General features: G+C 44.8%; 1 protein-coding gene and 1 pseudogene across 1 annotated transcript; both read left to right on the forward strand.

Moving 5' to 3' along the window:
* The first annotated feature begins 2,496 nt into the window (after positions 1-2,496).
* On the forward strand, positions 2,497-3,419 carry LOC142434755 (snurportin-1 pseudogene; annotated as a pseudogene).
* Positions 3,420-10,874: 7,455 nt separating this feature from the next.
* LOC142434756 (PRAME family member 12-like) lies at positions 10,875-11,870 on the forward strand. The gene has a single exon (XM_075539372.1). It carries the CDS (start codon positions 10,875-10,877, stop codon positions 11,868-11,870), a length of 996 nt encoding a protein of 331 aa, XP_075395487.1.
* The last annotated feature ends 13,671 nt before the right edge of the window (positions 11,871-25,541 follow it).

The raw sequence follows: 25,541 nt of genomic DNA on the forward strand, positions 1-25,541 counted from the left end.
TCTCTGTATCTATGGAAATTGTTGGTCTCAACACCCTTGGGAAGAAGTTTGTCCTTTGACCTGCAATCTTGGATTCATCACCCAATGGAAATACTTGATCAAAGATAAGAGTCAAGATTAAAAGCTGAGCCTTTTTAACCTTTCCAATGGTGATTTGAAATAGGGAGTAACAGGAAAATTCTCTAAATAGTTCTGAGGTGCTAAGTGGGGAAGGTCCTAGAGGTTGAGGTGTGGCATTCCAAACTTGTCTTTCTTTGAGGCCTGTGTGAATTGAGTACATTCAATATTGCATTATGAACATATAAATATATTTGCTCTACCCAGTCTAATCAGGGTGTTGTGCTTACCCTCTATCTCCTTCACACCTCAGTACCTATTCAGGGACTTGATGCATCTTAATAGCTTGCTGTTGTGCAATGCTTCTTTAAAAATATCATCTTGCTGAGATCATGAATCTCAGTAGTGTGGCAAGTAAAGAAGAGTGTCAGTTTGGGGGATGGGCTCCAGTGTGGAGTTATTCATCTATTAATCAACTGTTGGAGGTTTCAGAACCACCGCTGTTTCCAGTTCAGAGTGATGAGAGCCTGCTCCCATAAAGACATATAATAGTGGTCCCCAAGTAGCTGATCCCGTCCACTGAGGTGAAATGGAATGACCCATTCAGTGATACCTGTATTTTAAATAGCGGCAAAAGATGGGGCTTTCTTCTCCCATTCAGAATTACAGTCATGGAATCCCACAGGGGTGGTTTACTCTGTCCTGTGTGGTTTCCATTCATCTGCATTGACAGTGACAAGAAGCTCCTTTTACTCTTTGTTTGAGAGAATGCACTTTAGTGCAAACCTTGTGCTTGCTTAATAATTATAGACAGATTCTAAGTGAGTGTTTGCTTTTAATGATGGACTTAAATATCCACTCAAGACTTCAATCCTAGAATTGTTTTTAGATTCTCGATGTCGGGTGACAACTGAATAACAACTCTTCTAAATTATCAAGGCGTTTCAGTCGCTGTCTTTTTTGTGGACCCACAGCACTGCTGCCGAGACTCTCGTGTCTGAAGAGTAAGTTGATGCCTTACTATTCAACCCTCTCACAACCCCACCACAAACCCTAAAAACAGAAAATTTAAGGAGGGTAGACAAACATGTCCTAGACATGTAAACCAGAGATAGCTTAGACTTCTGTGTTCAATTTTCACCTGGTGGATGAATAAGACCCTCTTGATTACAAAGCTATTAACTGAAAGCTGTGCAGAAAATGCCTGTCTGACTATGTTTCTTTGGATAAAATCAGGCCAAGCTTTCTTGGGGTGTGAACCTATTCCCACCTCTCTTTTCTGTGCCACATCTACCGAATGACATTCTCGATGTTCTCACTACTATAACTTGAAGTATTCCCCCTTGGGCATCATGTTTCATGTTAATATTTTAATTTTTCTCCTGAAGTTGCTCTTTGAAATGTTCTGTTCAGCATTATTTCATCATTTCTTCCATTTGCTTTAGTTATATTTCTACCAATGGCAGGATTCAGAGTCTCTTAGATGTCCACTTTGGTCATTCTACCTTTTGTGTCTTGTGGAGGACTTTTCTTTCTTCATACAAGATGTTATTGATGTCATCACACAGCTGGTCCAGTTTCCTGTTGCTAGTGTTCACTCAATCCTATCTGTTCTTGAGATGGCCTTGCCATTCATGTGGGGTGGATCTCAGGTTATATTTGTGCTCTCATGTAGTTGATTCATTTCTTCAGCTTCATGGCCCCAGCTTCATTTTTGACTGCACATAATGACCTCCTCCAAAATCTCTTAAGTTAGGGCTTATGTCTCAGCACTAAGTTTTTTGGATGTTACACATAACTTTCCAATGTCAAAAACAAAACAAACCAAAAACCACTTCCGGAAATGCCTTGAGATCATGTAAGAATGAAGTAGTTCATCCTGCACTCAGGTAGGGTGCATTGGAAATTGCATTACTTGCATGATTCTAAATATGGTCCAGGGAGGAGCAGTGTTTTAGGGCTTTCCTGGGCGTGTCCTTGATGGACAGGACTGTAGGTTGCATAATCAGGAGTCCTACCCTAGCATCTTGCTCAAATGCTTCATTTGAAAGTGCCAAAGTCTTTAGAACATAAACTATGCGTCCCAATCTTGGTCCTCCTCTGGCTTCCATAATCCCCCTCTTATTGTGATTAATGGTCTTACAATTACTCATGAATTTGTACAGCTGCCTGTATTCCAGGACTTAGTGAAGTAAAATCCTGTCTTTGAATGGTCTGAGGTACCAAGACTTCATGGGTTGGCTTCCCTAATGTGTCTGCGTCTTTGTGTCTTTCATAAATGAAGGCACTTTGTCCTTAACTTATCTTTGGTGTTAGGGTCTCTTTTGTACTGAACCACTTGTCCAACTTCTGTAGTGGATTTGATTTCCGTGGATTGCACAGGCAGAAGTCAGTCCTGCATAGCTGCCATTTATTTTGTTCAAAGAGTTTGATGGAACGATGGAAGAGCTGATTCCAGCCCTGGCTAGCAGATTCTCTGTGTCCCGAGATTTGAACGGCCGTGCAGCCTCACACCCCTGCCTGTCCCAGTACAAGCCCAAGTGCAGTTCCTTGGAGCAGGATGAGCTGCACCGTCGTTATTTGAACTGCAGAAATGCAAGCGACTGGCCTCTGTGAACCAGGCCAGAATGCTGGCTGAAGATGACTGGACCGGAGTGCAGAGTGAGGAGGAGGAACACAGGAAAGATGACGAAGACATGGATGTTGACATTGAGGAGAAACTCCCCTAGTGCTTTGCCAATCAGTTGATGCTCTCTGAGTGGCTGATTGATGTCCCCGCGGACTTGGGGCAGGAGTGGATAGCCGTCTTGTGCCCCATTGGAAAAAGAGCGCTCATCGTGGCCTCCAGGGGTTGCACCAGCGCCTACACCAAGAGCGGTTACTGCGTGGACAGGTTTCCTTCCCTCCTGCCAGGAGGCAGCAAACAGAGCTCATGGACACCATTGTGCACTGCATTCACAGCGAGGCTTACCAGACCTACTACGTTCTGGACCTGATGTGTTAGCAGGGACATCCCGTTTATGACTGCCCCACTGATTTCTGGTTCTACTGGACACATGCGAAGTTAGCCGAGGAAGGCGACCTGGGAGAGCAAACAAAGCTCAATCCTTTTTACTTTGTGTGGCCAAGAAGTTCCAGTGCACCCCAAGAGGTTGTGTGAGGTGCTGGCCACAGGCTTCCCTTTTGAGGTGGACGGGCTCCTCTTCTACCACAAGAAGATCCACTACATCCCGGGCAGCATCCCCCTGGTGGGCTGGCTATGGCCTTACATGGTGCCGCTGGTCTGCAGACCACCCAGCGAGAGTACACAAGGCACCAGCTGCAGCAAATCAGCCAGCAAAATTAATGCTGTTATTCTTTAGAGTTAGTGAATATTGCAGGGTATAGCATTGATAACAACATCCTGGTTAAAAAAAATAAAAATAGTACCATCATGGCTAAAACATTAAAGGGAACAATGATATTAATTAAAATGTTCTAATTTTGATTACATAGGAGCATATTTTAAAATAAATGACTACTGGGACTCTCTGACATGAAATGGGGGAAGGAGTCAGGTTATTCATCAGTCAACAAGATTGCCTTAATGTGACCAATGTTTCTCTAAAGTATACTTGCAAAATTTACCTTGTGATTTCCCGAATCCTTCTATCACCAAGACCAAATTTTCCAACTGTTTTCCCTACCTCATTGTTTCCTAATTTCTCACTCCAATTACCAATAATTATCTATGTGGCTTGACTACATGTTGGGTCAATTTCATACTGAAGAGATTGGAAAACTACTTCAGCTTCTTCATTAGTGATTCTTGAGGAAATTTTACTCATCATTGTATTGACAAGACTTTCTTGTACTCCCATACATACCCCATCACCCAGAGCGTTGTAGTTCAATACAGATCTCCAAGTTCAGTTTGATGAACGCACCATTATGCCTCTTGAGTTTGCCTTTCCTGTAGATTTAGCCTTGGGATGGTTTGATTCAATATGCAATGACCACATTTCCTACTGATCTTTGATTTATCCACCTCACCAGCTGCTGAGGTCCACCATCGGCCTGCCCATATTGGGTTCGAAAACCTTAGGGCCAACGTAGACAGAGGAAGTATCTAGACTGAAATGTAAGCCTCACATGAATCTTGCGAGCCTCTCCCACTGTGAGTTGATAAGAGGAGTAACAAAGCCAGAAAGCTCCCTTCTGAGGAGCTCTGGGTGCCATGATCCAGTTTTGGAGGGCAAGGACAACCAGTGTAGCTCTCCCAGAAGTCTGAGAAGACGTCTCGTACCATTCACAAGTCAGGATTGCTCTTGGAGCAGATTGATCAGCATAAGCAGCAGGAACCCACCCAGGCTGCTGGACCTGGCCATACAGAGTGTGTGGCACAATGATGTCTCAGCCATGGCTGTCCTGGAGTCGCTACTCACGAACTCTTCCCACCACTGCCATGCAGCTGTGGTCGGTGGACACAGAGACGCAGCAAAGGCAACGGTAGGGTCTTGGCTTTTTATCCTGCTCCCGTAGGGGCTCTCATGAAGTCTTGGCATTCTCAACAGGATATTTTGATATCCTGCTTCCCAGATGATTCCACGCAGGGGATGTGAACTCTGAGTTGTGGATATATGCCTGAACACTGACACCAAGTTTTGGAGAGTGTGGTCTGAAACCCAATCCATTGTGTCCAGTGACAACGCAGCCCAGGACTGTGACACTCAAAGGGAAGGATCCCGTAGCAGGAGAGAAGCCTCAGTGTTTGGCCTCTATGTATTTGCTCACAAGCATTTGCCTTCTTGAATCAGTACCAGATGAATTGCTCACTATTTTCATTACAAGAGTCAACTGTGGAAAGACCCTGCCACCCCTCTGCTGTCAGGAGTTAGCATTTGAAGGAGATCTGTCACAGCTTCTGATTATTGAGGAGATCTTAAATGGGGTACAGATGGATTCTGTGCAAGAGGTGGGAATCCACTGCAGAAGGGACCTGCAGAGGCTCAACTGGTTTACTGCTTACCTGTCCCAGATGGGTCACCAGAGCACACTCCATGTTTCCCAAGTAAGTCCCACATAAGTCCAGATCCCCTGGTGTCATGTACCATGGACAAAGTGGAGAAGTGTCTTGCAAAAGTGGCCTCTCATATCCTCAGTCTGCATTACTCCAGCACCTCGTTCTGGAAGCAGTCTTCTTCCTCAATGAGCACGTCTATCAGCTGCTCAATTGTTGGCCTACACATTCACAGTTTCTCTCTTTAAAAGCACTGCATTGCGTTGGATTCTGGCCTGACAGCCTGTGCTTTTGTCCCCGAACCAGCCAACTAAGGTCCCCGCATATGAGTGGTATGTTCAGGGATTCCTTAAGACCTGAATTCCTCCCGAGTCTGCTAGAGAGGGTCTCAGACACCGTGAACCACCTGAATTTAGCTGACTGTGACATCGATGACTCTGAGCTCACTGCCTTGCAGCCTGCTCTGTGCCAGTACTCCGCGCTCACCACCTTAGAGTTGGGTGGAAACCCAGTCTCCATGGCTGTCCTGCAGGACCTGCTTCAGCACACAAGCTCTGTGTAAGTTCTCCCTTCTGAGGCTCCTTGTGCCTCAGGATTGCTATGAGGACACGGAAAGTTCTCTGTCTTGGGATACTCTTTTAGAGGCAATGGAGGATCCCAAGACGACCCTGCAGGCTACAGATTCCTCACTTTAGATTTTCTCCCAGTAAGGGAAGTTGGGATGAAATCATCATGCATGTGGAAAGCTAATGTGGTTGCCTTCCTTACTAATCCTAACTTATGCTTCTGGTTTACTGTACCACTTGGAAAACCCTCATGTTCACTATGCAAATGATATTATTTGGAGTTAGGTTCAAGAGGATTAGGCTATCTTTGCTCTAACAATGTGGTGATTGGAGTTGAAGATTACAAGAAGCATCTGACATTTACGCCCTTAGCCCAGTCATTCCTTGCTGGCTTCACATCTCTCATCTACAAGACATGAAAAGAGAGGCCAACAGACAGGAGCAGAGCATGTCCTTGGAACCCAGGGTCCCTGCAGGGGAAACTTATAGATTCAGAAGAACCTGGATGCCAACACTCGTGGAATCCCCATGGAATGCACACAGATGCTGAAAGTTACCAGTCCATCCCAGTACAAGACAATCAACATCCAACCTCTCATATCCATGTCTAAGCTTCTGACACTAACATATTTTGCCTAAGATAAAATAAATGTCTCTTTGTAAAGCTATCCTCTTGTGGTATTTACTTCTCCTGGAGCAACACTATTAAATATGTGCATTCAATTTTGGGCTCTGTTCCCTCGACCTAACAGAAATGGGCACGGAAGGATGTCAGTTTTGGAGTTGTGCCTAGGTAGTGGGCTGTGCTTGTCTATTAATCAATAGTTGGAGGCTTCCAAAACCACTAGCTTCTACAATGGAGAAAGATGAGAGTCTGCCACCTCAAAGACACGCAGCATTGTTTACCAACAAAGCTCATACAGCCCTTGAGAGAAAGGGGAAAGAATCCCATGGGGCAAAAGCACACAAGAACACTTTATATATGGGAGAAAGATGGGGCTTTCTACTCCCACACAGAGTTACTCATGGAAACTCTTAGGTTGATGCTTGTATTCTGAGAGCACTTGAGATTTAAGACAGTGTGTGGGATCCTTCTGCAGAGGTCAGTCCTTCAAACATTGGTCAGCACACCACCAGGTCACTGGTTCAAATCTGTCAGCCAGTCCATGTGCTTTAATGAAGCCATCTACTCCTGGAGAGATTGACAGTCAGTAGGAAGCCAAGGAGGCATTTCTACTCCTTTTCATAAGTTTGTTCATAAGTCGGATGAGCTACAGTGGACGAAAGTTTGTGCTTCAGGAAATGCACTACAAAGAGGAGCACCCATAATGACAAAACTATATTGCATGTATGAGAAACGGGCCAATAAAGCTATTTCTATAAACACCCACTTAATCCTTTTTCACCCTCCAACACAACCCTCACCATCTTCTGTGTCCTCTCCCTCCCCGTGCATAAGGGCTGATGGCCGAGGACTTGTGTGAACAGGGCTGGGTCTGGATTCTCAGGAGTTGGTCCGTTCTGATGGCATCAGCCCGGCTGATGAGATCTCACGAAATGCCATCACTTCCATGATGAGACCTACTGTCAACAGCCAATGAGGGGGAAGCAATAGCTTCCTGGTGGGTGTGGTCTTATCCTTTAAAAGGACTCTCTGAATGCTCTGTAGCTTTGTTCTGCACCTGGACCCTTCACCTGACCTGAAGGTGTCTGGACTTGAGACGGAACCTTGCCAACATTTTCCTGGCTTCTCTGGAAGTTTTCAGGCTCAACATTCTTGACGAAGAAGTCTGCCGTTCGACCTGCCTTCTTGGATTCTTCATGCACCGGATCTACTTCAACAAGGACCGTGGCCAAGACTGAAATTGGAGCCTTGTCAGCGTCTGCAACTGTGAGTTGAATGAGAGTTACATGAAAACTACCTGAATGGTTGCGAGGAGCTGATGGGGAGGGACACAGATCTTGGAGGGCTGGTGTAAGGAGATGGGAGAACACAGCGGCCTCTCCGTGGGAGACCAGATCCATGGATGGACAGAGGGAAAGGGTCTTGTCCTAGAATCCCTGTTTCATACGCTACTTCTTGTCATGGTTGACTGTCTCCTTCTTTTAGGAAACCCACTCTGTGTGTTCCTTCATCTTGTTTTTGTGGCCCCTGCATTTTTCATCGAATATTTGTGTGGCAGTTTGTTTCACAGTGGTGGCTTGGGAGGACAGGACAGAACAGTGCTTCCTTCGTAGGTTATAGGATTTCTGTGCATCTGGAATGACACAAATGCTCCTAACCAAAACAGCATCTTTCAAAATTGGGAACCATAGAATTTTGATTGTGAAATTTGCACTTTCGATTCGTTCTGTTCTGTCTTGTTTTGTTTTGCTTCTAGCACTTGTGGTCTTCTTCAGTTCCTTGCGCTTAAAAAATTCTAAGGAAGGTTCTTCAGCTCTGTCTGCATTGTGTTTGACCTTACATGTCGAGCACTTTCTGACAGCCTCTCAGACTGAAGCACACTGCCATGGAGTCACTGCTGACTTTCAGCAACCCCTTAGAATTGCTGGTGCGATAACTCTTCATGGGACAAGAAAGCCCAGTGTTTTTCCTGCGAAGCTGCTGGTGGTTTCAAACTGCTGACCATGCAGGTCACAGCAGCCCATTGCATAACCAGTGCCTGCGAATGCTCCCGAGTCTGTCCTAATGCAGGGAATAGTCCCACTGCCTTCTTGAGAACCAACACTCATTTTCTGACCACCAAATACTCATGTTGAACTTGAAAGGACACGGGGAAGATCAGTAGCTCGGAATCTCACGGTGTCCTGGAAGCAAGGTGGAACAGATTGCTCTGGGAAAGACAGGTAAATGATGCTGAAGCACAGGGGCAGAATGAGAGTGTAGACTTAAGGGAAGTCTCCTGTAAACTAAGACATGTAAATGAGCGAAAGCTTAGTCTTTTGTCCTCCTCAATGATGACGTGATGGATAAAAAAAGTCCCTTTTTTATTCCAAAGCTATTAACAAAGATCTTGGCAGAAATGACTATTTATGTTTAGTTTCTCTGTCGAAAGGAGGAAACCCCAAACGAATCTGTATTTAATTGGCTCTGCCTTTATTTTTCCTGCTTTTATGTAAGACAAAGCTTTAACTGGGTCTCAGCTCCTTCCCACCTCTCCTTTATCTGTTACATGCACGGAATGGCCTCCTCTTACCACCTCTTTGACCTCCTATTGTCACTGGTGATTTTCACCTTGAGCAGCATATCTCACTATAATAGTGTAATTTGTCTTCTGTTTTACATGTTATGCTCAGCTCTTGATGGTTTCTTCCATTGGCTTTAGCGATGCTTCTACCAATGTCAGGATTCAGAGTCTCCTTTGCGTCCAGCTAGGTCATTCATTCTTTTCTGTTTTGTGAAGGATTTTTCTTTCATACATGATACTATTGATGTCATGCTATAGCTGGTCCAGTTTTCTGTCGATCGTATTCACTTGATCACATCTGTTGTTGAGATGCTCTTGACATTCAAGTGGAATGTGTCTGAGGTTATATTTGCATTCTCCTGCATCTGATTCAAGTCTTCAGCTTCATGGCCCCAGCTTTGCTTTTGCCTGCTGATAATGAACTCCCACAAAATGTCTTTTAGGTAAGGGCTTCAGTCAGAACATTTCATTTTCAATAAGTTATCAATAACAGTCAAATCAAGAAAACCACTTCAGCTAGATGGCTGCTTATTTAACTTTAAGCCCTTAACACCTAAATGCTATATCTTTTCATAGACAGGCAGCTTTCCCCACCTTTGCTTATGCCCACATTTCATCTTACGTTATGGTATCGGGAAGGTGAGCATCACAGAATGCAGATAATTAGGACCAAGTGACTTTTGTTGAGGTAGTACTTGAATCTAGGCCCCATGTCCATCGGCAACCTTAATTCTTAACATATAGATATAAGTACATGGATTGGTTTCCCTCTCATTGTATATAAACAGGGTCAAGTATAAAGAAAATGTTTTGAAACCGATGATATTAGCATCCCTGCAAATGTGCTTGACACAATGAATGCATGTGTGGCTTACGATAAGAGATGTAAGAGCCCCCAATAAACGTATTTAATAAAAGGAAAGAAACATCTGTCTTCCATTAAAAGAAATTTTTAAAAAGTGAATGCGGACATCCGGCTTCTTACTCAGAAAGTAAGTTTTGAGTGGAATTTCTATTTCCAGATGATTTCACTCTGTTGTGATGTTTGAATATTCTGCATTCATGATCTAGGGAATGAGCGATGCAGATGAATCCAGAGAGGCAAAACCATCTGTTGTCAGAGCCCCTGAGCTGAAAGGATGAGACCTCCAGTCCCATGGATAAGTGTTCCCTAGCTCTGAAATGTCGGGCCCTTTCGTCTCACTCTCAGTCTTTGAAACTTGAGGTAGTGTCCCCCAAATTTCCTACTTATTTTTGCTTCATTCACCTCCCCAGCTGCTGAGGTCACTGTCTGCCATCAGACTCCTGACTGCCCATCTTGGATTCCACAGCCTCTGGGTCAACTTGAGTCAGAAGAAGAAGAATCCAGTTTGAAATCTAAGCCCACGTGGACCAGCCTCTACCAGTGTGAGTTACTGGAAAGATTAGCATGGTCAGCCAGCTCCTCTCTGAGGGGCTAAGGGGATGACAGTGGAGTCCAGAGTGTGGAGGGCTAGGACAACCAGATTGGCTCTCCCAGAACACTGAGCAGACCCTTTCTCTTCATTCACAGGTCAGGATCGCTCTTGGAGCTGATTGATCAGCATGAGCAGCAGGAACCCACCCAGGCTCCTGGACCTGGCCATCCAGAGCGTGTTGCAGAATGAGGCCTCAGCCATTGCCTCTCTGGAGTGGCTGCCCACAGAGCTCTTCCCTCCCCTGTTCGTGGCAGCTGTTGTCGGAGATTACAGAGAGACAGTGAAGGCCATGGTTGGGGTGTGGCCCTTCCTCAAGCTCCCTCTGGGGGCTCTGATGGAAGATTGTCAGTCTCCCCCTGACATCTTAAAGGCTGCCCTTGATGGCCTTGCTATACTGCTTTCCCAGAAGGTTAAGCACAGGAGATGCAAACTGAAAGTGCTGGATTTACAAATGAACACTGGGACCAACTTCTGGAAAGTGTGGGCTGGACGCCAGTCTACTGCCTCTGTAACGTCATCAGAGGATCCAGAGTCCACCCATCCCAAGACTCAGATCCTCAAAGAAGACAAATGTAGGTCAGTGGAGAAATATCCAGCCTTGGCTGGCATGACGGTGCTCACTGACCTGTGCTTTCAGGCAGACATCCCAAATGAAATGCTCACCTTCCTCATCGAAAGGGTCAAGCAGACAAAGGACCTGCCACACCTGTGCTGCAGGAAGCTCGAGCTTGTTCGGAATGTTGCCCCGCTTCCCATTCTTGGGGAGATCCTCAATGTAGTGCAGCTAGACTCTGTCCAGGAGATGAGATTGCTTGGTAGCTGGGACCTGCAAAGCCTCAACTGGTTCGCTCCTTACCTGGCCCAGATGGTCCAACTGCATACACTCCTCCTCTCTGAATGCACCCTGTATTGCATCGTCCCCGGGGAGAACGATGAGGACGAGGTGCAGAAGCTACTTCAACAATTCACCACTCAGCTCCTCAGTCTGCATCAGCTCCACACCCTCATGCTGCACTCTGTGAACTTCTTTGGTAACCACCTCCACCAGCTGCTCAGATGCTTGCAGGCGCCCTTGGAGACCCTGCACATACGCCGTTCCTTGCTTATGGACCAGGACTTGACATACCTGTCCTCATGTCCCTGCACCAGCCACCTGAAATCCCTTGACTTGAGTGGTGTACGCAGGCCTGGCTCCAATTACGAGTTCCTCCCTGCTCTGCTGAACAGAGTCTCAGCCACCCTGGTCCACCTGGATTTGGCGGACTGTGGCATCACGGACTCGGACTGCGATTACTTGCAGCCTGCTCTGGGTCACTGCTCTCAGCTCAGAACCTTGAAACTCTGCGGAAACCTGTTGTCCATGGCTGTCCTACAGACCCTGCTGTTTCACACGTTCCCAAGGTGCAACTTTGCCTTTCTAGAGCTTCCTGTCCCCCTCAATTGCTACATGGACCCTCAGTTAACTCTGCCCTGGCATACCCTTGCAGAGGTGATGGAGCAGCTGAGGCTGACCTTGCAGCTCCATGGACCCCAAAGAATACGCCTTGCTTACAGGCACTGTCGCACCCTGTGCGATGCAATCTGCATCCGTATGGACAACTAGTGCCACAACCCTTTGCCATCTGTTCTCAATCCTGACTTCTACCTCGGGATCCCAATGTCGTATTTGGAAAGACTAGTGTTTCCTAAATTAGAGCGGTTTGGATTGAGTTCTTGAGCTTGAGGTCATGTTTGCCATGATGACGAAGGAGGTTGGAGGTATCGGTCAGAGGATGCATCTAACGTGATCAGCCTTCCTGAAGTCAAGCCTTAATTGCTTCACATCCATCTTCTGAAAGTGATGGAAAAGGAGATTCAGCAGCAGGTAGCAGATGTGCTCACCCATATCACGAATCAAAGCCAGGAGCAAAATACATCCCTGTCACCCACGGCCCCTTCCGTGGGCATATGCAGGATCTAGGTGACGTGGATGCCCAGGCACATGGAGTTCTTCAGGACTGCAGGTGTCCCCGATGCTAAAAAGCGACATGACTTTCCGCTGACTCCTTTCCAGGGAGAAAACAAGTGCCGAGAGCCCTGCCCCACATTTCTGTCTCCTACCACTTGCAATACTAGAAAATAAACGCATGTTCCAAAGCCATGCACCCGTGCTATTCATTTCTCCTGCTGCAAGAGTGCCGAACTTAAGAACACCCAGTGATGCTCACCTTCCCGACAGGATCGCTGAAGACAAAGTGGGTGCATAAGCAAATGTGTTGGAGAAAACTGATGGTGCACGTCTATCAAAAGATATAGCATTTGGAGACTTAAAGGCTTGAAGATACACAGTCAGCCATCTAGCTGAAAAGCAAACATGTCCACATGGAAAGACACCAGCCTGTGTGATCATGAGGTGTCAATGGGATTATTTTACAGGCATTTGAGACCCAGAGCAAAATCATACTAATTTCAATAGGGGTGCAGCGGGTGGTGGGGAGGAAGCACAGTGTGGAATCCCCAAGCCCATCTGTAGACAATTGGACATGCCTTTACAGAAGGTGTGTCGGGGAGAAGTTGAGACACTCAGGGTGCAGTATGAATGAAACATACAACTTTCCTCTAGTCCTTTAAGGCTTCTGCCCACTCCCCCTGACTATCATGATCCCATTTCTACCTTAGAAATCCAGCCAGACCAGAGGATGTACACTCATAAAGATCAGAGCTGGAAACACAGGGAATCCAGGATCGATAAAGACGTAGGACCAATAATGAGAGTCGGGATGCCAAGAGGGTAAGGTGTAAGTGTGGGGAGGAAAAGGGAATCGATCACTCGGATCGACTTGTAACTCCCTCCCAGGGGGAGAAACAACAGAAAAGTGGGTGAAGGGGGACAGCGGATGATGTAAGACATGAAAATAATAATTTATAACAAACAAAGCGTTCAAAAAGGAGGGAGGGAAAAATAAGGAGCTGACATGAACGGCTCAAGTAGAAATAAAATGTTTTGAAAATGATGTTGGCAACATATGCACAAATGTGCTTGACACAATGGTTGGATGTGTGGATTGTGATAAGAGTCGCAAAATATTTAATGATCATGATAATAAAAACCTTGAGCATAACTACTGATGTTGGTGTGAGTTACTGTAGGATCACACCCCACCCGTAGCAACCCTCTTCACAACAGAACCAACACGGACCAGTCGTCTCCATCCTCACAATTGTTCCTATTCCTGAGCCCATAGATGCAGCCACCGTGTCAATCTATCTCCATGAGGGCTTTCCTCTTTTTATCCACCCTCCACTCTGACAAGCAGGAAGCCCTTCTGCGGGGACTGGTTTTCCTGACAATATGTTCAAAGTACGTTCAGGAGAAGTCTTGCGCTCCATGCATCTAAGGATCACACTGGCCACACTTTTATGAAGGCATTTTGGTTTGTCATTTTAGCTGTCCATGGCACCTTTAATGATCTTCTCCAGCGCCAGAATTCTAGTGCACCGGTTTTACTATGGTCTTCCTTCTTCAGTGTCTAACTTCCATATGTGTAGAAGACCATGGAGAATACCATGGCTTGGTCAGGAATACCTTAATTCTCAAAGGACTATCTTGCTGTTCTGCACCTCAAGAAGGTGTTGTGCAACAGATTTCCTTAGGATAAAATGTCTTTTGATATTTTGAATACTGTTTCCATACCATTGATTGTGGATCCAGGCAAGAGAAGAATCCTTGACAATTTAAAATATTTCTCCATTGATCATGCTGTGACATACTGGTTCAGTTATGACAATTTTGGGTTTTTTGACATTGACTTTTAATCCCTAGGTTTTGTGATTTTAACTGCTGGAACAAACATAGGACAAGATACATCTGATCCTCAGTGGTCTCTTATATCTTTTGGGGTGTATGCCCCCAAATGGCACTGCTGGGTTGTATGCTATTTCTATTGCCAGCTCTTTTAGGAATCACCAGATTCCTAAATGTGTTTGTACATATTTAAATGCCCACCAGCAATGGATAGTGTTCCACTATCTCTACCCCTTCAATCATTTGTTGTTCTTTATTTTTAAATTTTTATTTTTATTAATTGAGATATAGTTTTGGTTATTACATGGGATTTCATTATTGTCCATTATTTTATCAATAAATATATTTTCCCAGTGTGTGGATTCTTGTTTTAATCTTTTGAGGAAATATTTTAATGTACACATATTTTCTTTTAACAGGTTCCACTCATCTTTTGTGTTCTCCATGGTGTCTGCTCCCTTTCTTAGATCTGGTAGCCTGTATATTCCCTGCTCTGGGGCCCTTAGATATATCCCATGTTTTTCAAAGATGATCATGACCAGATCCAGTTCAAAGCCATAGAGTTTCATAGAATCCTTAAACATGGGGAGACCATGGTCATGAGGAAATTACCTCCGAGTTCCCTGGCTCACAGTACATCTCCACCTGGACTTCATCATGTGATATCAACCTCACCACCAAGACCAGTGCATTATACCAGACCAATCCCTGAGCACGCTAGGACATGCTGACACATCACCTCAACCCTTCTCCATGACTGCATGTGTTGACAAGGGATTCATTTAAGAACATAAAGGAACATGTGAAAGGCAGTGTAGGAGGAGGAGGCTAAACATTAGTCACCTGACACAGAATCATCATGCTCAATCTCAGGTCTACATATAGTTTTGTCCTGTTGGATATACATCTGTCTATCTCAATCCCTATAGCACACGCCAGAGCAACCACAATCAGGGTGCTTCCAACACCTAGGGAGCCTACACCACAGGGAGCAACTGCCCCTCGGGACTGACACAGCCTCCACTTACCCCACGAAGTGAGTCATCGTTTACAACTTCTGGTGTTGTGCTCAGTCAATCTCAAAAGCACAAATACTGTATGAGAACACTATTGTAGGAATAAACACTAACACAAAGGTTGACACCCACACTGTGGTTATGGGGTAATTTGATAAGAGTTGTGTAAGCTCCCAATAAAATGATTTTTAAAAACAAACGAATATTTGGGAAGACGTCAGTGGAAGAATGTAGCCTGTATCACATCACTACCTATTCATATTTGACACAATTTCCATTCTGACATTGCAAAACCTAGCCTGCCTGGATAGTTTTATTGATATAAATATCGCATATCATACACCTCCATAGTTTGGTTGCCTTTAAAAAGGGTTGCATATGCATCCTCACAATCGACTCTGTGCCCCCCTCCTACTTTCATTACTTGCTCTCCTATTCCCTTCACCCTCTCCATCCTCTGTCACTGATAAACCGTTGCGTCAGATATTATCTCGATGCTTCCACTCTTTCAGCTTGTCCACTGATTATAAACCAGACCGGTTTACTGGGGGGCCTTGTTTTGATTTGTTTGTGGAAAACAAACAAAGAAAACACACAGTGTAAAACGAACAAACAAAGCAAAATGAAAACATTAACCGTCATCCCCTTGGGGTATTGTGCAATTGTGCTGACAGAGGCATTAATTGATCCATTGGCTTAGATAGCGAGGTAATATGGAGAAGAGTGTATGTGAGCCCAGTGCAGGTGTGAACCACAATCTGTGCGTGGTTTCATTGCATGCATTGGATGCTGAAATGATCAAGCTCTGTTTTCATTGAGTCAGGGTTGCATTTCCTGTAACGTTCTTTACAAGGGTGGCACCTTGTCGATCAGATTCATACCTGTCAGAAGAATGCAAGGAGAGAGCTGAGTAGTAAATATATGGATGTTCTGGAGCCATTTGATTGGACACCCAAGAAGCCAGGGGTCCCACCCAAAGTCCAAAGCAGGCCATTTTCACCGTGTGGGGTGGCCATTGTTTGCTAGCACTCCCATCAAGGAATCTCAGTCCTAAGTCAGAAGCCACAGCAAGGTCTGACTGAGATGTTCCCCGGCCTTCAGTCAGGCTTCCACACCGAGTTCTTCTATTGTGAAGCCATGTTCCCTGTACGGTCAGCACCTGGGGTCATCATAGTCCTTAGTCCGTGGCATGGATCAATGAGCTTTTCATAGAATGTTACTCAAACGTTTCTACTCAGGATCATAGAACTGGGTGTACTCCTCCCTTAATTTCCTATAATTACTGTTTAGCACACCTTCCCCGTATGAGGATGCTCCTCTCCATTGACCCACCAACAGAATGGTCAGTGCCTCCTCTGAAATGGACATGCCCCCTGCCCTGGTCTTAATCTGATTGCCCAGTAAGGTTCCCCTCTCAGTCCTGTGGAGGGCCTGCTGATTTTGTCCCAGCCTTGTCTCGATGCTGTACAGCATCAAGTGGATGGTCTTCACCCTGTTCCTCCTTCCCATAGGATGACCCTCGCTGAGGTGAGGTCTCTTTCCAGTTGGATGGTACGAAGTGCTTATAAGGACAGTGCTCTCTGCATTAGGGACCGTAGGCAGACTTTCTACCAGCGTGTTTTGAATCGGCCTCTAAGATTTGTTTAATTGGTGTCTTTCCTTATACAGGTGGATTCGCACAATACCTATCCTTCTGTGATGGACTGACTTCACTCAGCCTAACGGGTTCCAGGTCCTCCCATGTCTCGCGGGGTTTCATCCTTTTATCCACCGTGTTCAGGAAAGCGCAGGATCCATTGTGTGGATGTGACACAGTTTCTTGTTCCTTCCTCTCTTTCGTTCTCTTTCCTTCCTTATTTTTTTTAGCAATGAAGAGAAACACTGCAGTTGTATTTATTTATTTGTTATTTTTAAGACATTTTATTAGGGACTCATACAACTCTTATCACCATCCATCGTATTCATACATCAGTTGTATAAAGCACATCTGTACATTCTTTGCCTTAATCATTTTCAAAGCATTTGTTTTCCACTCAGGCCCTTTGCATCAAGTCCTCTTTTTTCCCCTCCCACCACGCTCTCCCCTCCCTCTTGAGCCCTTGGTAGTTTATAAATTATTATTTTTTCATATCTTGCCATATCCGGCGTCTCCCTTCACCCCATTTTCTGTTGTCCATCCCTAAGGGAGGAGGTCACATGTGGATCCTTGTAATCAGTTCCCCCTTTCCAACCCACTCACCCTCTTCCCTCCCAGTGCTCCTAAGGGATACTTCAGTTATTCCCTGATGTCATTTGGGGAGTCCTATTGCATAGTTGCATAGTGCCTTATCGCACGTGGTGCTGTGAAGGAAGTTCTGGGCAGATAAGCACAAGATCTATGGAATTATCCGACCAGGTCCTCCACAGGGAAGGACGAATTTATCTGCTTCAAACAACATTTATGACCTCAGATATCAGAGATGCGTGGTTGCCTATGATGGAAGAGGTGGCTGTTGCCAGTGCTTGTATCGATATACAAACCAGGAGATCACGGCTTGAACACATGTCTTCCTACGTTGCATGGGCTGAGTGCATTCCAGGGTGCATTCATCAGAGTGCACTTGGTTGCTGTACTCAGCATGAATGGGATATAAAGTTTGGACTGTATCTTTCTGCACGCACGGTTCTTGCAGCAGCTGTCTGTCTTATCTTTTGTGCATATCCCATCTACTTTCGGTGGGGATTTCTCTATGTCTACTTGGATGTTACAGGATATTCTGTAGTTTGGTAGTGAGGTAAGTATATATATTTTAGAGCGCTAATGGTGTAACGACTTATATGTGGGCTGTTATCTAGAAGGCTGACAGTTCAAATCCAGACCTTTCTCCACCAGAGAAATATGGGACTGAGTACTCTTACTAAGACACTGGGAGAGATGAGAGTTCTCAGCATAAGGAATCCAGGACAGATAAAACTTCAGAAGCAATCATGGGTGTTGCGATACTATGAGGGTAGAGTTGAGGTGTGGGCAGAAGTGGAGGGGATGGGCAACCGATCACAAGGATGGATATAGAACCCCCGCCCCACCCCCGAGTGAAGGAAACTAAAAACAAATGGGTGAAGGGAGAGAGCAGACAGTGTAAGATATGTAAATAATTTATTATTTATCATTAACTCTGGAGGGTGGGAGAGTGGGGAAAGGAGGGGAATAAAGAGGAGTTGATAGGACGGGCTCAAGTCGGAAACGATGTTTTGAAAATGTTGGTGGTGACATTTGTACAAATGTGCTTGATACAATTGATGTATGGATTCTTATAAGAGGTGTAAGAGCTCTACCAATAAAGTTATAGTATATATATATGTTACCGTATATATACAATTAAATATATCTATGCCGTAGATCCCTTGGAGACTCACAGGGACAGTTCTACACTGCCAAATATAGTCTCTCTAAGACAACAATGTCTTTAAGGTAATGGAAGTGATGCCCAGGCGGATGACTGATAACGTTCTGTAACGTAAAATGACAATGATTTTTCTAAGTGAATCATATATATATATAAAATTTAGATGCATGAATGGTGAGTGAGTTTGCACTTAATTCTTGCCCCATTCTAAGAACAGTCAGCTTTTAGGACATCTTCCTGCTTGATGCTCCACTTCCTCAAGAGAAGAGATCTCTGAAGATACAAGTGCAATAGCATAGTATAACGTAGTAATTCGTGGGTGCCTGGACCTCAAAAGAACAATGTCTGGGTTCTTAAAGCTTTACGTCCGAAGAAGTAAGCTTCTAAATCAGTGCCCATTACGTTCCACAACTTCCATTCAATCCATTGATTGTAAATAATATAACCCTGTGCTATATGATGGAATCGCATCACAGCTTCAGTTGTGCACACCTGCTTTGTAGTAGACTAGAGCTGACAGGGAAAGCACACAGCCCATTTGCGCTGATCACAGGTAAATTACACTCCCCATGACTGCCCTGTAATCACCATGGAGGGATGCGAACAGCCCTGTTATCTCACAGAGAACAGTGTGAATTCAATGATGGCTGACGTCGCTGTTGTTCTGTGTCACTGAGTCACCTCTGATGCGCAGGGACCCCATGCACGACAGAAGGGAAGACTGCACACTCCTGTTCCATCCTCACGACTGTAAGTTTCAGGCCCTTGTTGCCGCCACTCCATCAATTCATCACGTCAAGGGACTTCTTTAGTCTCCCTGTGCTTCTCCAGGGAATGATCCCTCCCCAAAACCTGTCCAAAGTATGTCAATTGAAATCCCATCATCCAAGCCTGTAAGCAGCAATCTGGTCACATTTCTTTCAAGATAGATAAGCTTGTCCTTTTGGCACACCTGCGCTGATTAGAAATCATCCACTAATTCCTTATTGTGATCACAAATGATTTTTCATCCACGTAACCGTGCAACGACGAAGTGCTTTGGAATGCCCCATCTTCTCATCGCTATCCCTAATTGGTGATGATGCACACCGTTTCTCTGTTGGAGGCAGCTGAACTCTATTGGGGGCTGGACATTTGCAGGGGGATTAGACCAGCTATCCCACATCAAGCTGGGTTCGAACTAAGGCGTGCAGATGAAAGGAAAAGAAAGAGTTATGTATAAAGCATGGGATAGGGAGGACTCCAATCCAATGGACTGAAGTCTCCAGTATATTGGAAGCTTGGTATATATACTCTTCTTACACAGGGACTTAGTTACAAAGCAAACATCAAAGCACTTAAACATTCCTAACCTCTTATCTATGCAAATGTAATGTAACCAGTCACAGTTTCTTAACCTTAGAATAATAAAAGCGCTAGGTTCAAAGACAATCACAGGGATATGCAAGATTCAAGAGAGCCTCAAAGAGATCCCAATTAACTGAGTTATCCCTCAATGCTTTTTAGCAGCAAAGTCACAAATAGTCAGTGTGCAACACTTTTGTCTGCAGAGACACAGAGGCTCAGGGGACTAAATAGTCACCCATTAGTAAACACCTTGGTCAGCTGGATGCTTTCTAAAGACCTTAACTTGCTCTTTTGGAGGATTTCTTCAAACTGGTGCAACAAGAGTGTGTGCACGGTGTGGTGGTGTTTTGCAGCTGCCACTGCTCTGCCTGGACTCGTCTGGTTCTTATTTGGACCTGACGGTTCATGTGAGACGTCTTAGACTCTGGAAATATTTTGGACTCAACACATTTCCTGAGGGAGCAGGAGGTGAAATGTCAGGTCACCAAATGTGGAATGGTGACAAAGACTTTGATCCAAATCAACAGAGAGATAATGTGATCCCCTACAGAAGCGGTTCTCAACCTGTGGGGCGCGACCCCTGTGGGGGTCAAACAATCCTTTCACAGGGGTGGCCTCAGACCATCGGAAAACACGTAAACATTTCACAGAACATAATTACATATTGTTTGTGATTAATCACTCTGCTTCATTGTGTTCAATTTGTAACAATGAAAATACATCCCGACTATCAGATATTCACATTATGATGCAGAACAGTAGCGGATTACATTAAGTTAGTAACAATGAAAATAATTTGATGGTTGGTGTCACCACAACACGAGGAACTCTGTTAAAGGGTCATGGCATCAAGAAGGTTGAGAACCACTGACCTGCAGGCAGTCCCCTAAGTTTATCTTTCTACCAAGGGATAGTAGGAAAGAATGAATTTATGTTTGTTGAATCCTTACATAGTTCGCAATTATTCCTTGTATAATGGGAGAAAGATTTTGTGATACTTTAACCTGCATCATAAGCTACGGGAAATAAGTTTTCAGTTGTCAGCAAGAGTATGCATATTCTTTCTGTGTTCCTGGGAAGGGGGCATGGAGTGATAACAATAAGCCCGGGAGCCTATGATGCATAACATTGGTTCTCTACCTTCCAAATATCGCGATCATATAAAACAGTTCCTTCTACTGGGATGACGCCCAACCATAAAATAATGTTTCTTACTACATCATAATGGTAATTTTGTTACTGTATGAATCATAATGTAAACATCAGACACATAGAAATTTCATTTCACAAATGGAACATAATTAAAGGATAGCCATTAATCACAAAACAATACGTAATCATGCTATGTGAAATAATTATTTCTAATTACAAATAGATGACATTTGGTCTTGAAGCATGGTGTAGCATGGGTAACTGTCTTCACACCTGGCACTAGTATGTGGGTGTATGTGCATGTGGACAGACAACCCAGGGGACGAATAGAGGAGCGGTGTCTCTGTTGCTAAGACCTTCAGAAATATGTGTTTTCCAATAGTCTTAGGGAACCCCTGTGAAAGGATCGTACAACCACTAAAGGGGTCGAGACTCATCAATTGAGAACCGGTCAAGTTCAGCCGGGAGGCAACTAGGGATCCGGCTTGATGTGTCCTGCAGGTTGGCAAGGAGGGGGAACAGATGCAATCTCGCTGAGTTTGGTGTATTTTATTTTTTATGAGACAACGTGGGATCCTGGAACGGATCTACAGGGCACTCCCACCAGGTGCTCCACAGAGAAGTACATGTTCCATGCTCCAGGCACTAATTACGCCCTCAGAAACCATGGAGGGGTCTTGCACATCATGGGATGCTGCACTGTATCAATGGTTTATCTATTGGGATCCAAACCAGAAGATCACGGTTTGAACATCAGCCTTTCTGTTTTGCAGGAGCTGCATGCATTCCAGGATGTGTTCATCCGAGTGCATTCAGTTGCTCTACTCAGCATAAACAGGGTATAGAGACACGGGGAGACTTGTCGTTCCCTATATCTTTCTGTCCTCATTGCCTTCGCACCTGAGTTTGGTTTGTGTTATTGTTTTGTGAAATAATGTGGCTTCCATGAATAGATCTGTTATAATGGAATCCGGTGTGAAGACATTGCTTAGTAGAAGGATCAGGGTGGGATAGTACTCCTTAGCATCTCCTCAATTTATGTCACGTGGATGTCGGGGGAGTTTCTTGAGGAGTCAATCCTGAAACTTCTAACTCCCAAGTGATTTTAGGGAAGTGAGCAGAGAGAAGCCTGATCTCCCTGCAGAAAGAAAGGAGATGAGGAGGTCAGGAGTTCCGCGGGGCAGCTGTGTCTGGCATATCCAAGCACTCATCCCTTCACAACCCCAAGGAAATAGAAAGGAAGCGAGTTTCTCTGAGGTGTGGCTAAAATAAACTTTCATCTCTCATGGGATTCAAGGACAGCACACCCTGCTGATGGAATACATAGCTGTCTGCAGCCAGGAAAGGGGTGTGGATCAGGGTGTGACTCTGGATTGGCAATCTCTTCCCAGTGATCTACCTAGACCCAGGCAAAGCCAGATGCTAAAATACAGTCAGATTTCAGGGTCAGTTCACACTCTCATATGCTGTCAGTATACTGGGAAACGGTCCCACACCCAAAAGAAGACAGAGCATTCTCCTCAGGTAGGTGCCCTGAATTTGGGCTTCACACACCATAATAAGACAATTACTTCAGGGTGGTGGTGCTTCTATCACTGTGAAATGATTAAGGATCCTAGTCAAAACCCTTAATCCTTTAAAATCCTATGTGCTGCAGTGAATTAATTGAGATCTCTCAGCAAACCATGGGTTTTTAATGAGAAACTGCTGAGGATCACGACTGTTCTGAGAAAGGAAAGGTAGAGGGGACTACGGACAGGATTCCGTTGTAAGTGATTATTACAAAGGCTAATTGTGATGGACGAAGCCTGATCTCTTAACACATAGATGGGTCACTGTCCCCAACCTCACTCTTGGCCGTCAAGCCCATTCCAACCCAGCAAAGCCATGGGGCAAAGAATTGCACTTCTAGTCTGGGAATTCTTGTATTTCCCCTCATATGTGATTGGTACTTTTCTCTGTAATGAGACTATCGTTCTGTTTCCTGGAACATATATTGATCTAATAAGAGGGAGAAATAAAATTCACAATCAAGAAGAAATGAAATCAAAATACAACACCACCACCACAAAAAGCACTCAATGATATACTGTGAGAAAAATATCAGTGACAACCACACACAAGTCTGAAGCGATCATTTCCTAACTAGCACCAACACACACATGGAGAGCCACACCCCACGCAAAAATGTTATACACGAAGAACAAAGAAGCTTAACACAATACACTTACACACTCTCACACAACATGTGCAAACATAAGGCAAAATTTCTGGAATATACATATCAATAACCTCACCCAAGATCAATGGACTAATTCTAAAGTTAAAGGAATGAGAGAAGCGGGTGGGTCAGAAAAAAAAAGCTATCAAATGCTACCTCATGCTTCCTCTGACCTCATACACCCAGACCTGGAACAACTTAAAACCAGAGGCAGCCCAATGCATATGAAGCATAGAGCAACCAGAGGAAAGCCGGGACCGTACTTTTGATAAGTGTTTAACTGAATAGCAGAAGAAAGGAGACCTAGACCAGGGAGCTTCTCTGGACCTGCGGTTCCCGCCTGGCGAACTTCTTAGGCCCTAGTTAAGGCTGAGACCCAAACACACAGTGCTCGCCAAGGGAGGTCCAGCGCAGAGATGTTGCAAAGAGAAAAGGAAGACACCCTAGAGCACACAGGGAGAGTCTTCTCCTGCAGGTGATGCCCTAGATTTGGATTCCAGCTACCTAAACAGAGGGACCATTAATGTTGGTTGTTTTAAGAACCCTAATTGGTGATGTTTCTCTCATCAGAGCACTTGAGAAGAGAATGTACAGGGCTCTTTCCAAAAGTCAATCCTTGAAGCACGGCCAGTGTGACCTAATAATCCCTACTGTGCTCTACGGACATGCAATTGCAGTCTCGTGTTTGGTAATCCACTGGGGTGCTTACCACCAAGTCACTGGTTCAAAGCTCTCAGCCAATCTGAGGGACTTGATGAGGCCTCTACTCCTGGAGAGATCGACAGTCATTAGGAAGCTAAAGAGGCACTTCAGTTCTTTCCCATAGTTGACTCCTAGTTGGAAGAGGCACAGAATTCAAGTAATGTTGTGCTTTGGGAAATTAATTACACAGATGGATACCCATAAGGACAAAACCCTGTCACACATGTGAGATTCTCGGCTCTAGAGCCATGTCGGTAACCTATTGCTTAATCCACTCTCAGCAGATAACCCACTCCTCACAGTTTTCTATGTTGTCTCAATCTCGGTGGGGAAGGTGTGATGGCTGAGAGTTTCTGTCAACAGGGCCAGGTCTTGATTCTAAGGTATTGGTTCTTTACGATGGCATCATCCTTGTTGATGGGATTTCATAAAATGCCATCAATTCCAAGCTGAGACTTACTTTGAACAGCCAATGACGGGGAAGAGAGCTACCTTGTGGGTGTGGCCTCATGATTTAAAAGGTCTCCGTGAGAGCTCTGTAGCTTTGTTCTGGACCTGGACCCTTCCACTGACCTGAAGGTTTGGGGACTTGGGACAGAATCGTTTCATCGTTCCTGCTTCTCTGGAAGTTGTCAGTCTCAACACACTTGAGGAAGAAGGCTGCCATTGGACCTGCCATCTTGGATTCATCATCCACTGGATCTGCTTGAATACCGGTAAGAGTCCAAGACTGAAATGTGAGCTTTGCCAGCATCTGGAACTGAAAGTTGAAACAGGGAGAAAGCAGAAAATTCTCTAAGTGGTTCTGAGGAATGAAGTCGGGAGGGAACTAGGCGTTTGTACACGGGGTACCCATCTTGGCCCTCTTGGAGACCTACGTGAAGTGAGTGTTTCTATATTGTGTTTTGAATATATGGATGTGTTTCCTCTACTCCATATAAGAAGGGTAAACAGATTAAGGTGTCCTGCTCACCCTCAATCCCCTTCACACCTCAGAATCTATTCAGGGACTTGATGTGTCTTAATATCTTGTCTTTGTGCAATGGTCCATTATGTTCTCATCTTGCTGGGTAGAGGTGCTCCGTAGCGTGGCAGGTATGTAAGGATGTCAGTTTGGGAGCTGGGCTCCAGTGTTGGCTTATTCCTCCATCAATCAAGGGTTGGAGGCTTCAAAACCACCAGACTCTGCAGTTCACACCGATGGCAGTCTGCTCCCAGAAAGACATACAGCAGCGTTAACCAAAGTAGGTCATTCTGCCCACTGAGGTTAAATGGAAATGCCCATTCATTGCAAAAGAGATGCCTGTACTTTATATATGGGGCTTTCTGTTCTAATTAAGAATTATAGCATTGGAAACACGTAGGGGCAGTTTACTCTGTTCTATGTGGCTACCATTCATGGACAGGGACAGTGACTGTAAGATTTTGATACTTTATTTCAGCTTTCCCACAAAAGGTTTCAATGACCAGAAAGTGTATGAGTAACTTTTCTGTTTTCCTAAGAAGACTGCTCACACGAGGGCTAATAAGTGTACAAGCTTGTGATATGTAACCTTGAGTGGACTAGAGAGCAGTTGTAACATGTTCTACAGTATAGCCATGAGGGGGTATAGCATGAAATGACACTGGATTCAGTTTATTTCCTTTATTACATTAAACTGTGGTA

Source organism: Tenrec ecaudatus, chromosome X (assembly GCF_050624435.1).
Source record: "Tenrec ecaudatus isolate mTenEca1 chromosome X, mTenEca1.hap1, whole genome shotgun sequence".
In the NCBI taxonomy this organism is placed as follows: Eukaryota; Metazoa; Chordata; class Mammalia; order Afrosoricida; family Tenrecidae; genus Tenrec; species Tenrec ecaudatus.

Coding starts and splice junctions, on each gene's coding strand:
- LOC142434756 (XM_075539372.1), top strand. CDS start 10,875: ATGACGGTGCTCACTGACCTGTGCTTTCAGGCAGACATCCCAAATGAA.